A 14,194-nucleotide genomic window follows, 5' to 3' on the forward strand; every position below is an offset into this window, starting at 1 on the left:
TTTAGAGATCTCTATGTTAGTTAATATTATCATCCTCTCAGTAGGCCTTGTTTGAAATTCAGGCTTTGTACCAGTCAGTCTTTACATCAGTCTCTTTTCTTTCCTATCTGGTCGGAAGGTTTATCCAGCGGCTCACAAGTTTGATCATACCTCTCCTTCATTCCTGTCACCACCATCTAATTCAAGCTTTCCATAGCTCTTGTTTTAGTAGTCTCCTGATATGTCAGTTATCTTTTCTTTTTTCCCTTTTACAAACTGATATCAGACTTATCCTAATAAATCTTTCTAAAATGAAGATCTGACAAGGTAATTTATTTGAAAGGCTTCAAGCTTTTGTTTTGTGGACAGTCCGGGGCCATTACATTCTTTGGCATTTATTGTTCTCAGTAATTTGATCCCAGTCTCCTTTGTTAGTTTGGTGTTTCTCCACTCTTCTCCACGCACCCTTTGCCCAAGATACATCAGAATATTTGCTACTTTAGTGGACTCCCACCTTATACTCAGTTATAATTATTCATACTGCATGGAATTTGCCAGTACCTAGGCTTTCCCCTGAAACCTGTTACTCCAGTGAATCCTACAAGATTTCATTTCATTTCCCTCTCTCAGTGAAATTTCTGTAATTCTCTTCAGTTAGAATTGACCGTGTTTTGTACTTTCAGGGAGCCAGAGGATTCTGAAGTTTTTCAGTGCATTTTTATGGTGGAATATTTGAGAATTTTAAAAGTAGGTTTTTGTTCACAAAGTAAGAAGACTAGAAAGGGCCTGAGTTCATTTCAGTCATTTTACAGCTGAGAGAGTTAAGACTGAAAGAATTACCACTTAATCGAGACTTGAACTCAGTTTTCCTGAATCGTAGTCAGTGTTCTTAATGCTGTACTTTGCTATACAAATTAACTAAAGAATAATCACTTTTACAGAAAGTAAATAAACCAAGCTGTTGTGTTTTTTTTTCCAGGTTTCAGTCTGAAAGAGAGAGTGGAGACCGAAATTTTGCAATAGGATATTACTTAAAAGAAAAGAAGGTTTTTAAATTTTTGTTTCTATTTCACATTTTTTATCTAACAAAATATATGAAGATATATGCTATGCATTCAACAATAGCCTTTAAACAACTACTTATTCCTGTTTAAGATACAGAAGTCTTTGCAAAGTATTCTTGAGTCCATATTATCAAATTGTTAATATTGTTAAATTATTTGTATCTGGGGGCATTCAAATATTTGACAATAATATTTTAATATTTAGGCTTGGCGCCTGTAGCTCAAGCGGCTAAGGCACCAGCCAAATAGACCAGAGTTGATGGGTTCGAATCCAGCTTGGTCCTACCAAACAACAATGGCAACTACAACCGAAAAAAAAAAGCTGGGCATTGTGGTGGGCGCCTGTAGTCCCAGCTACTCTGGAGGCTGAGGCAAGACAATTGCTTAAGCCCAGGAGTGGAAAGTTGCTGTGAGCTGTCATGCCACAACACTCTACTCAGGGCAACGGCTTGATGCTCTGTCTCAAAAAAAAAAAAAAAAAAATTTAGTATTTAATTTTATTAATGCAAATTTTATTTGAGAGTTAGTCCATTTTTTTAAAAGTATAATGCCTTAGTGTTCACCACCCTTAATTTTTTTTTTTTAAATAAGTGGCTGGCCCGATAAGTTTATTAATTACTAATCATTGTCAGTTAAACTGGTATCTAGAAACTTACATGATATTATGATGTAATTTTGCTTTATTGTTCTTTGTTATTTCATGCTCATACTCATTTATAGGTTATACACTATTTCATTCTCAGTGAAAATGAAACATTTGTGTAAATATGATCTTTACATTCTTTCTTTTTTTTTCCTGTGTGCATATATTTTTAAATGCCTGTCTGTTTTTTCAGTGTTTTCCAGAAGGCACAGACATGGTTGGTATATTAGACTTCTATTTCCAGGTAATTTAATTGCATGTTAAATACTATATACAGATGGGTGTCATATTTTGCAAAATATAGATATCTCTGAATTCTTGTTTCTAGGCCATGAGAAAATGGATTTTCCATGCACTTTTAAATAATATCTTCATGAAAAGCTGTCTGGTGTCCATGTCTCCTAAAAAGGCATACCTCAAAATGTAACATGGAAGATATTTTTCTGAGAACAATATATTTAAGTAATGTCAAAAATAATGTACAGTTTCAGAATTTGGCTTCTCTTAATTATAAACTGAGCTCTCTTTTTTTTAGTTTTTAAATTTTGTTTGGGAGAAGCTATTTGTCAGGTCTCATATTCAGCATTTTAAAGTGTCGGTTTCTCAGCTTAATTTGGTATCTCTTGTTAATTTCTTTGTTATTACTCTATCCTGGCTTAACTGGTGCTAGGAGAGTATTGTTTCGTCCAGCGGTTCTCAACCTGTGGGTCACGACCCACAGGAACTGTATTAAAGGGCCGCGGCATAAGGAAGGTTGAGAACCACTGATTTAGTCCATTTCTGGCAGTTCAGTTCAGTTCTGCAGAACTCAATTTAGGATAGCCTTCCTTGCGATTGCTCCCTGCCCTCCACATTTTCAGTTCAGTTTATCATTAGAGATTTTATGCCATTGGTGCCACTGATGGGGCTATAAGATGAAGCTTTGTAGTAGGCTACATTATTGTTAATTAATTTCAAGTTTATTCACATTTGAAGGTGCTTTAGTTTTAACCTTTCAGTAATCTTAGAGAATGTATAAGAGAGGTTGATAATGAAGATTTTGATAGAAGTGCAAGTCACAGTTGGTAATCTACTTAATGTGAAAAAGGAGTTGGGAATTCAGAGTCTAGCCTGGCCACTTATTGGCCATCTGGCCTAATTATACTCACCTATCCCCAATTTGTCTGTAGTAGGTGCCAGTATTACATTGATGATAACATGAGATGATATGAGAAACCTGTGTTGCTATGCAGTGTTATATGAAATTTAGTATTATTATTACTCTACTGTGAATTTTTATACTTTAGGAGAAAAATCAAGAGACAGCCATAGAAGCCATACTAACTTTTTTGGGAAAAGGCTATATCTAATTGAACAGTCATTGAGTTATCAGGAATGTACTCTTAAGTTGGTATTTGTCAAATTAGGAATATATTGCCTTATTTTAAATAAAATTCCAATTAATATTAAGTACAAATTAGGAAATCATTAGAATTTAAATGTTAGTTTCTTTTAGAAAGCTTTTCATAATTAAATCAACCTTCTCATAATTCTTTGCTCTCTGGAGCAGTATAGTAAGTTAGAGTCTGTAGTTTTGTAAAAACAGGGAAGAGATTCTAATATAAATGGGCAAAAGTAAAAGTCTGGCATTCTAAGTCACTATAGTTAGTTTTTTTTTGTTGCTATTTCCAACCTTCTTTTTGCCTCCTGCAGTTTTTAGAGTTTGAGGAAAGTTTGAAGACCCAGTTTTCCTTCTCTCCGTTCATGCTTTTTCTCTCTCTCCCCTCTCACTCCAGTTTTGATCACTATTAATTAAAAATAAAATGTGGAAGAATTTGTTATTTCTGTTTTGTGGGTAAATTTGGGTTTAGTATGGTAAACTACTTCCATTATTTTGATTATATATTTAAATGCAGAAATTTTATGCAGAGTACTTAAACTTTAGTTCTCTTTTCATTCATTATGATATATTCAACATAGTAAATATCAAATAAATATTAATAAATGATCTAGTAGGCAACATTTTGGTTTAGGCTCACACAGCAACCGAGAAAGTATTGTCTTAAATTTTTCTTCTCCTTTGTTCTTTGCACATTACCATATAAATGAGCATAGTGAGCTTTGATACAGCTAAATTACCAGGCATTTCAGCATTTCTTTCCTAAAATGGTAAATTCTTATATAAATGATAAAGCTGATGTATGACACTTCATGTTAAAAATACATCATGGCTCATTTTTTTCCATCAACTTAAAAATAATTATGCTTGTGTATCACACAGAAAGTATTAGTATTTAAGCAAATTTGAATATTATTATGTGGGATCTTAATGCCTTCTATGTGTTATTTTTAATAAAATGCCTGCTTATGCCATTAAAAGACTGAATAATTTTAGACAAATTAGAATAAATCTTAAAAGGGCTGAAACTTTGGTCAATTAAAATCTTTGGGGGCTGGGCATGCAGTTGTTCCCACCCATAATCTTGGCACCTTGGGAAGCCAAGATGGGAGAATTACTTGGGATCAGGAGTTGAAGACTAGCCTGAGCAAGAATTTGACTCCATCTCTACAAACCCCAGGAAATTTAGCCAGGTGTAGTGGTGCAGACCTATAGTCCAGCTGCTCACGAGGCAGAAGCAGAATCGCTTGTGCCCAAGAGTGAGCCACTCTAGCTGGGGCGACAGAGCAAGACTCTGTCTCAAAGAAAAAAAAAAGAAAAAAGAAAACCTTTGTAATGTCATGAAGTTATGTTAAAATCATCTCTTTGGAAGAAATATTTCACATTTGTGAAATACTAGATAAAATAGATTACTTAGAAGTCACCTGTAATGCTAATAGTAGTATGAGCCTACATTGTTTAGAATTCTGTTTTTCTTTGTTTTAGCTATGCTCCATTGAAGTGACTTGTGAGTCAGCCAGTGTGATGGCTGCAACATTGGCTAATGGTGGTTTCTGCCCAATCACTGGTGAAAGAGTACTGAGCCCTGAAGCAGTTCGAAATACATTGAGTTTGATGCATTCCTGTGGCATGTATGATTTCTCAGGGCAGTTTGCTTTCCATGTAAGTAATTGTTTAATCTTAATTTTCTCTGGCAAGAAACGAGTCTGAACTGGTTCTTTTAAATGCAGTTTGAACTTTGCTTCCAAAGCTGTATGTTAATTTTTGTGAGAGAGGCTTGTTTTCAAGGTTAATCTATTACAGAATTATAAAGGAATAGAATTGAACAACAGTCAACCAGATGTTCCTAAAAACTTGAAAGTTTAATTTATAAGATCTCATTACTTCTGCTTTTAAGGCATTCCAATGTACAAGGTTAATACAGACTCTGCTTCTTGTTTATGTTTAGCATTATGGTCATTATGTACCTCAAGAATTTCTTAAATTCAGAAAAGAGTGCAAAGATGCAATGTTTATTATCATTGGTTGCAGCCGTAGATGTTTTAAGGATTTAAAGTATATTAAATTTAAAACTTGAAACAAATGTATTTTTTAAGCTCTGTTGTGCATTTACCTCTTGTAAAATGCATAGACTTCATTCTGCCTTGTGTCAAGTCATAATGTCCTTCTAAAAAAATTCTTTTTGGCTGGGTACAGTGGTTCACACCTGTAACCTTAGCATTCTGGGAGGCTGAGGTGGGTGGATTGCCTGAACTCAGAAGTTCAAGACCCTGTCTCTAGGAAAACTAGTTGAGCGTTATGGGAAGCTCCTGTAGACCCGCCTACTTAGGAGATTGAAGCTACTATGAGTTGTGATACCACAGCACTCTATCCAGGATAGCAGAGTGAGACTCTATCTCACACACACACATAAAAATTTTATCTTGGAAACTTTCAAACATAAAAATAGAGAGATGCACTTAATGGACCCATCACTTAGCTCTAGTAATTATGAATATATGACCCATCTTGTTTCATCTGTATGTATACCTAAGATGATAAGGTATATAATACTCTTACAGTATGTAATCTAAATGATAATGATCTATAACAAAATATAACAGTACCATTATTATGTATTAAAAACTTAAATATTGGCTCGGCACCTGTGGGTCAAGTGGCTAAGGCGCCAGCCACATACACCTAAGGTGGTGGGTTCGAATCCAGCCCGGACCCACCAAACAACAATGACGGCTGCAACAAAATAGCCAGGCATTGTGGGGTGCGCCTGTGGTCCCAGCTACTTGGGAGGCTGAGGCAGGAGACTCGCTTGAGCCCAGGAGTTGGAGGTTGCTGTGAGCTATGATGCCATAGCACTCTTCCCAGGGGGACAGCTTGAGGCTCTGTCTCAAAAAAACCCTTAAATATTCATATCAGAACTTTAATATCAAAATATTTAGCCAACGTTCAGGGTCACTGGATTATCTTATAAATTTTTATTATATTACTTTACAGTTTGTTTGATTTGGGGTACAAATAAGAACAATGTATTATAATTGATTTTTCCCCCTTTTCTCTTGATTGACCGATCTTCTCATCACTTTTCTTAATTTCTTGTTGTTTTGGGTTGAAAAACTGAGTCATTTATCATATTTGGTTCCCTATAATATAGTCTGTGTTTTGTTGATTGCATCCATCTTGTTGTCCTTTATATTTCCTGTAAATTGGTAGATCTGATTCAGGTTATTTTTTGTTCACTTGTTTAGTTTGGTGCAAGAGTATTTTATTGGCATACTTCTGTCAAGAGATACTTAATGTCTGAATGTTAGTAAGCAATTAATGAACACTACCCTAATGACATTAATTTTTCTTTTATCATAATTGTCAAGTTTTATATAACATAAACTTAATTTTTTTTGAAGAGGATTAATTTGTACTTCATCTTAGCCAAAAGGCTGAGAAGTGATGGAAAAGGATTAGCTTAAATTTCCATTTTATCTCTACTCTTGTGACATTTCCCTGACAGTATACCATAGAAAATCTTTTAAGTTATAATTTATCATTGTTTTCTAGTTGTGAGATATTTTTGAAAAATAACTTTTTATATTTAAGAACAATATAAGTTTATTTTAGAACAATTATATAGTCAAGAAGAATATAATAAAAATATCCATAACTCCACAGTTCAGATGGAACTACTTTAATTCCTTGGAGCGTATCTTTCAAAAATTTTTCTGTATTCAAATCTATCCCAAACTGTTTTATAACTGTCTCTTTCATTTACTATGTTATGAAACATGTCAAAAATATTTATAATACTTTTAATGTTGAAATCCTATCGTATGGATATATATCATAATTTTTAAGCCAGTTTCTCTATTGTGGAACATAATGTTTCTTACTTTAAAATGTTTACGTGAATGCTTATTTTACTAAATTATTTTCAGGTTGGTCTTCCTGCAAAATCCGGAGTTGCTGGGGGCATTCTTTTAGTTGTTCCCAATGTCATGGGCATGATGTGCTGGTCTCCTGCTCTGGACAAGATGGGCAATAGTGTGAAGGGAATTCACTTCTGTCATGTAAGCATATTTTCTTAATGAAAATAATGATCATATAAGTCAAGTCATTCAATGATTCTTTTTAGTTTAGCCCATTTTTCATAGTTTATTGACTCTGGCACTCTGTCTGCCAGTTTACCAGTTACTAGATAGCTATGGAAATCCTCCTAGAGGAGCTTCACATTGTTTTTACCAGATAGCTCCCTTTTAATTATTGTCATGGAAAATTATATCATTTGTTTGATGCTTCTGTTTTAATTTTCATGATTATACTTAGTTTTCAGTTTTCAAAAGCCCCCCCACAAAGGTACTAAACTTAGAGAAATATTTAAAATCGGACATATTTTAAGAATTATTGTAGCTTATTGTATCTCTTTTAATTTTTGTGGTTCAATGTATTTATCCATTTACTACCTTTAGATTTTTTTTTTGAGGAAATAACTGCAAATAAAAAAGATATAAAAATTTTTAGAAGGTGCCAGCCACATATACCTGAGCTGGCAGGTTCAAATCCAGCCCAGGCCCACTAAACAACAATGATGGCTGCAACCAAAAATAAATAGCCGGGTGTTGTGGTGGGCACCTGTAGTCCCAGCTACTTGGGAGGCGGAGGCAAGAGAATCACTTGAGCCCAAGGAGTTGGGGGTTGCTGTGAGCTGAGATTCCACAGCACTCTATCCAGGGCAGCAGCTTGAGGCTCTGCCTCAAAAATAAAAAAATAAAATAAAATAAAAAAGAAAGTGTTACTACTCTTGATTAGTTTAATATTTTGTTGTAAACCAATTCTTACTAGTATTTCAGCTTCTGGTTTTGTTTACATTTATTGCTTTCTGGAGTTCATATTAAGTACTATACTCAATTAAAACTCTGGTTTATTTTTCAGTCTTTTATATTTTACAAAAACTCAAGAATGACATTGGCTTGCATATGAAGTAAATTATAATAGAATGTAATCAGAATAGTTTTTATATTTATAAGGTGCTTTATAGTTATTTGATAGAAGAATTCTTTCCTGTTGCCTCTTATTATAAATAAATCTCATTTTATAGAAGGTAAAAGTTTGGCAGTTTGAGTGACTGAGCTCTAGGGTCATCTTAGCAAGTAGGTCCACATTATACTCTGATCTCAGTCTTCTTGATGCATCATGCAGCTTTATTAGTATGCAGTGCTGATTTCTAAGCAGGATGCTATAAACATAGTTTATAAAAATATGAATAAGTGTAGCCAATGAATAGCCAATTTCTTATACTTGCTTTTTATAACTATTTACAGGATCTTGTTTCTCTGTGTAATTTCCATAACTATGATAATTTGAGACACTTTGCAAAAAAACTTGATCCTCGAAGAGAAGGTGGTGATCAAAGGGTAAGCAAAATTCCTATTTAGATAATTATGTAATCTTTTTTTGAGAGAAAATGAGATTTGTCTGTTTAAAACCGAAACCTACTATTTAATGGCCTCATGTCTTTGCTAATCACAAATGAGGGTAAATGGATGGCATTTTAATCCTAGGTAACTAGTACATAGACACTAAATATTGCTGTTTTATAACTTAAATTGGAACTCATTAGCCTACTGGCAGAGTTTTCCCCATTTTCTGCTGTTTTAAGCAGAATTTTTAGATTTGATTCTATTAAAAAAGACATTGGAAAATTCTGTGTGCTATAAGTCAAACTAAAAAGAAATCTTTTTTGAAATTCTTGTCAGTTACTGAATTGAAGTTTAACTCCTTACCTAATATATGGATGGATATGTAAATGAGAAAGATAATATTGGTGAAACACCTTATGAAGCCTAATAAGTCACTGTAGAAATAGCTTTTCTAGAAAGAGTATTTAATGCAGTATTCCTCATAAAGTACTACTTGTTATTATCCGTGTGTTTGGCTTCATACTGTTGTACATGTGTATTCTTCTTTTAGAGCTAGTATTAAGAGTCAGGACTTTTTTGATGTATCACTGGACCAAGGCACTTGTGTTGAGATTTTTCATTTAGTTTTTTTGCATCTCATGTGGAAAATACTTGTAGTAGAATTACTTAATTAGACTTGAAGATAAAATGAAGTTCTTATAAATAGAAAATTATTTTTAATGCATACTGAGCAAATTTTCTTTGGTGCCAAACTAGATTTTTATAAGTTCCAATCAAAATAACTTATAATAATATATGAGAATTATGCACAGCCAACAGAATAGAAACGTCCGTGAATGGGAATAATGTGGAACAAAATGTCAGGTGGTAGTAATTGAAAATGTTAACAGATTTTAATAACATTCATTGAAAAATACCATTTTATAGCTTGGACCTTTCTTCACTCAAGTGCACTAATAAATTATGTATGTTGCTTGAACAACTAGCATTCCTTTGGACCATTGGACTATGAAAGTCTCCAACAAGAACTTGCTTTAAAAGAGACAGTATGGAAAAAAGTGTCACCTGAGTCAAATGAGGACATCTCTACAACTGTAGTGTATAGAATGGAAAGTCTGGGAGAGAAAAGCTAAAGAAATGGGTTCTAGTTTCAGAATGTTCTTCCCTTAACCTTTCAAACATCTTTAGCTATTCTTACAAACTATAAATATTTATTGAGTTTTTTTGTGTTCTCAACCTTGGGTGCTAGAGCCATAAAGCTTTTTATTTTTCTTTTAATATTTGTGTAAAGATAGTAGATTAAAAGTTCATTTATTGGTCTTTAAAAAAGTACTTACAAGTAAATAAAGCAAATTTACTTTATTTTTAAAAAATACAAAAAGGAAGATATTTCTTTAAAACTTTTTTTATGTTATTGAAATTTCGTATAGTCAGATAATCTCATTTTAAAATGGTAACAGAAAATTATAATTTCTTAGTTTTAAAACCTCCCACAAAAACTCACTAATTTTTTTTCAGTTTTAAAACTGATTTTATATCTACAGTGGCAATAGAAAATACTTCTATGCTCAATACAAATACAAAATGAAAAAGCCAAAATAATGAACCTCAAAATTATTTTATTTAAAAATAGCAGTAGTATAAAACTAGCTTAAGTTTACATTTATGCCATTTTTAATGATAGATTGGCTTTACCTTTGTAAGACTTCATTTAAAATTTTATCAAACACTTTTAAATATGTCTTCTTACTTTTTTACTTTGCAACTCCCATGTTCTGTCAGAATTGTCATGTACAGGAGTGTCTTATGTTACTAAAACATTCCAGCCAAAGAATTTCAGATGTGAGATACTGACATGTTTCATTGTTAAAAAGCTATAATGGTTAGTTGCTCAGAATGAGAAGCAGTGAGTGTGTTAAAGTAAAATGTTCAGCTAGACAATTTTATTTTCATATTATCTACGTAACTTTTTCTATGTTATATTTAAATATGAATGGCAACTCTTGGTTTTTAGCTTTTAAAATTTTATTATTCTAATAATTTCATAAATGCTAATGAATACTTTTGTGATAAATTATAACATCTCGTAAAGTTTGTTTTATTTGGACTCTTTGTAGTACTTAGGAGATGAATTTAGTTTGAAGGTAGTAAGTATACTACTTAAGTATTTCAGATCTGAATCCTTGTGTTCATTTATAAAAATGCAATATTGAGAATCAAAACTTGTTTTTAAGAGAGGTATGGGTTCTATACAACATATCAAGTAATTATAATATTAAAGTTTATTTTGGCAAAATGATTATAAAATCTTGTGGGACCTATTCACACTTCTTCCTTCTTCCATGTACCTCTCTGGTTTTGCCCACTTGTTTCAAGTATGTTTGTTTTTCCAATCAATTTTTAAACTTGTAAATTTGGTGGAGGGAGTTTAGAAGGAAAACTTGATTTCTTAGGATTGATGGCATATATGTGGTAGGGCAAAGTCTATAAAATTAAATACACTGTAATATAAAAGATTTCTCTGAGTAATTTAGATGACTGGTACAAATACAGTTATAGAAAAATCTCAGTATCTTGAGTTTGGGAACTATGATATTAGGAAAAGAAGTTTTTCCCCAGAGGTGCTGGTCAAAAGCCTTTTGGGCTAACTTGAGTATTAAATTTATAGATTTAAATAATTAAATATTAAATTTCAGAGAGTTTTAGCAAGGCTTTTATGCTTGCTTCAACGTTCTTCTAATGTTCAGATGTATATGGTAACTGGATGCTTCTTGAGGCCTTACACCTGTTACACATTTGTGTTAGTTCCACCTGGGCCATTTGTATGTATTCTGGGCAATTGAATGCCTTAATTGAAAAAAAGGCATTATTTCTTCCCCCATGGTCTAAATTGTTGTGTTTTATTGTTTTACTTTATAAAATGAAGATTTAGTTTTCATATTGTGCGCATATTTGTCTTAATTTCAAAATTAGTTGTTATGTTGTAGCACTTACTGTTGATAAGGCTTAAATGCACGTTTAAAAATGAAGTAGGATTATCTAAGCAACTGTATTTAGAGATGTTAAGAATGGGCATCCAGACATTTTTACAGGAAGGAATAAATGGAAGAAAAGGGTAAGATGCTGTGAATAGGCCCTCAAACTTAAAAAGAAATACTTTGCCAGTTTTAAGGACATATTTTGATTCCTTCAGTATTCTTAATAACTTATAAAATATAATTCTTAAAAAATACCCAGTGTTGTTGGGTTTAATATTTTATCATTATTGATTCTTGATATTCAAGCATTTACAGGATAGCGTATTTGATTTTCTTTCTTCTTTTTTTTTTGCATCATTAACATTTCATTTGAAATGCATATTCCTCCTGAAATACTTTGTTTTCAGCTTAAATGTTGTGCATTTTATCTTAGTGTTTGGATTAAAACATTTGTGTTGTTTAGATTTCTTTCATTTGCTTTGTATATTTAATAATGTACCTTTATTTTCCAGTGTGCTTACTTTTTGTATTGTACAATAAATTTATTTTAAGCTGATTTTATTGGTTTTTTTTTTTTTTTTTTTTTTAACAAAAGCAACTCTAACATTACAAGTATAACAGACAGTTGGGATTTTAATTTAAAAAAGAAGTATCCAAAACGTATCCTTTATGAAGATACTATTAAAGTTATTTACTATTCTGAGGCTGCCTGAAAATGAAACTAGAAACACTCACAGGGGCTTTATTTGATTTTTTTTTTTTTAAATGAAATGTAGTGTTGGTGGGATTTTTTGGAAGGAGGACTTCTCCTAATGGTGTACTAAAAGTATTTGAATAAAGACTTTTCTCCCAGGTTTTTTTTTTTGTTGTTTTTCCATTTGATAAGTTAAAAAAAGGAATTTTAAGTTATTTGCAGGTTCTTTCTGCTTTCTAAGGAATATAATTGATGATACCCACTACATAATCATTTGTTGTCGCCTAAAGAATAAGAAAAACATTGCTAAATCAAATGAAGAGTATTATAATATTGCTTTATAATAAAACTGTTAATCTCAGTAGAAATTATATTGAGTGGAATAACAATAATATAGAAATTGACCTTCACTGCTTTTTTAAGGTATTTAATTTTTAGAAGGAATTTAGTGTATTTCTATAGCATGGGTCAAATTATAGTCCAGATTATAGAGAGTCCATGTGTTGTAGGTCAAATATGATGTTTCTGTTTTATTAAATCTGCCATTCATATTCCGGACAAGATTTCCCAAATATATTGTGGAAGTTTTAAAATTATTTGAAAGAGGGGGCGGCACCTGTGGCTCCGGAGAGGGGCACCAGCCCCATATACCAAGGGTGGCAGGTTTAAACCCAGCCTCAGCCAAACTACAACAAAAAATAGCCGGGCCTTGTGGCAGGCATCTATAGTCCCAGCTACTTGGGAGGCTGAGGCAAGAGAATCACCTAAGCCCAGGAGTTGGAGGTTGCTGTGAGCTGTGATGCTACAGCACTCTACCAAGGGCAATAAAGTGAGACTCTGTCTCTTAAAATATATATATATTTAAAATTGTTTGAAAGAGGAAAGAGGAAAATCCCCTTGCTTACATGAATTTTATGCTTAAAATGTCTGCTGATCTTGATTGGAAAGTGTAGTGTTATATATGTATGTGGAAAGAACTACTGATAAATACTGATACATCAGCCTGTATCCTGATTATTTATATATAATATGTGTTTATATATATAAATCCTCCTTGTCTGTATATCTAAATCTATTCATATTCTGAAAATAACCACAAGTTCTTTCCACATCATATGTTACAGATAAATGGTTCATTGATCTATTATATTCCTTCTCCAAACTTTGCCATAGAAGAACTCCTAAAATTTTTGCTCCACCAGAATTTATGAAATGTAACATATTTTACTTAATTCAGTTGGCTTTAAAGATTTGTGGTTCCTGTGTTGCCTTCCCATTCACTACCAGCCCTGTCAGTGTAAGACAGTAACAGTATTGGAGAAGTCCAGAAAAGGAAAAGCAAGAGCATCAGACTTCATGTGGAGTTTAACTTTAAAGTACTTCCCAAAATTTATTACATTTTTTAATTTGGCTTAAAATAAGTAATGTACTCCTCAGGTCAGTGTATTTTATGTAATAATTTTATTTAGTTCACCGTGTACAATTTTTAGTTTAAGAGTCTCCTTTATTATTCACTTATTAAGATTCTGATTTTTTCCCCAGGTGGCTTGAAATTGCTAGAATGCATTTTTTAAAAGATTTATGATCTTTCTACTTAACATGGATTTCTTCTTAATTTTTTCTTTACCATTTTATGCAGGGAGGTGCAAAATAGCGCATGAACTTTATGACCACCCTATATTAAATGTTTATGTTATATTACATACTAAAATCAAAACCAGATGTTGGAGATGCAGTATAAATGGAAGTTTGTTACTATGCATCATGGCCAAACACTCAGACTTTCATTTAGATTTATTCAGAGTGGACTTTACCTTAGTCCATTCTCTGTCATGGAATTCAGGGGTAAAATTGTAGTTGAACACATTCAGGTATATCCCAGTTCAACCATTTTTCTTTTCTTTTTTTTTTTTTTTTTTTTTTGAGACAGAGCCTCAAGCTGTCCCCCTGGGTAGGTGCCGTGGCTTTACAGCTCACAGCAACCTCCAACTCCTGGGCTCAAGCGAGTCTCCTGCCTCCGCCTCCCAAGTAGCTGGGACCACAGGCGCCC

General features: G+C 32.8%; 1 protein-coding gene across 3 annotated transcripts in view; it reads left to right on the forward strand.

Moving 5' to 3' along the window:
- Positions 1–14,194, forward strand: part of GLS (glutaminase) — an 83,705-nt gene that overhangs the window by 40,341 nt on the left and 29,170 nt on the right. Inside the window, exons 10-15 of one of the 3 annotated variants that reach the window (XM_023508092.1) lie at positions 959–1,025; positions 1,880–1,930; positions 4,550–4,726; positions 6,991–7,122; positions 8,374–8,466; positions 9,400–9,844. In XM_023508092.1, the coding sequence (XP_023363860.1) occupies positions 959–1,025; positions 1,880–1,930; positions 4,550–4,726; positions 6,991–7,122; positions 8,374–8,466; positions 9,400–9,429 (550 nt within the window). In that variant the 3' untranslated portion in view covers positions 9,430–9,844. Of the gene's footprint in view, positions 1–958; positions 1,026–1,879; positions 1,931–4,549; positions 4,727–6,990; positions 7,123–8,373; positions 8,467–9,399; positions 12,007–14,194 lie in introns of those variants that run through there. The other 2 variants (XM_003801824.1, XM_003801823.2) reach the window with 2 other exon arrangements.

The sequence above is a fragment of the Otolemur garnettii genome, unplaced genomic scaffold (genome assembly GCF_000181295.1).
Source record: "Otolemur garnettii isolate 467f Iridium unplaced genomic scaffold, OtoGar3 scaffold00222, whole genome shotgun sequence".
Taxonomy (NCBI): Eukaryota; Metazoa; Chordata; class Mammalia; order Primates; family Galagidae; genus Otolemur; species Otolemur garnettii.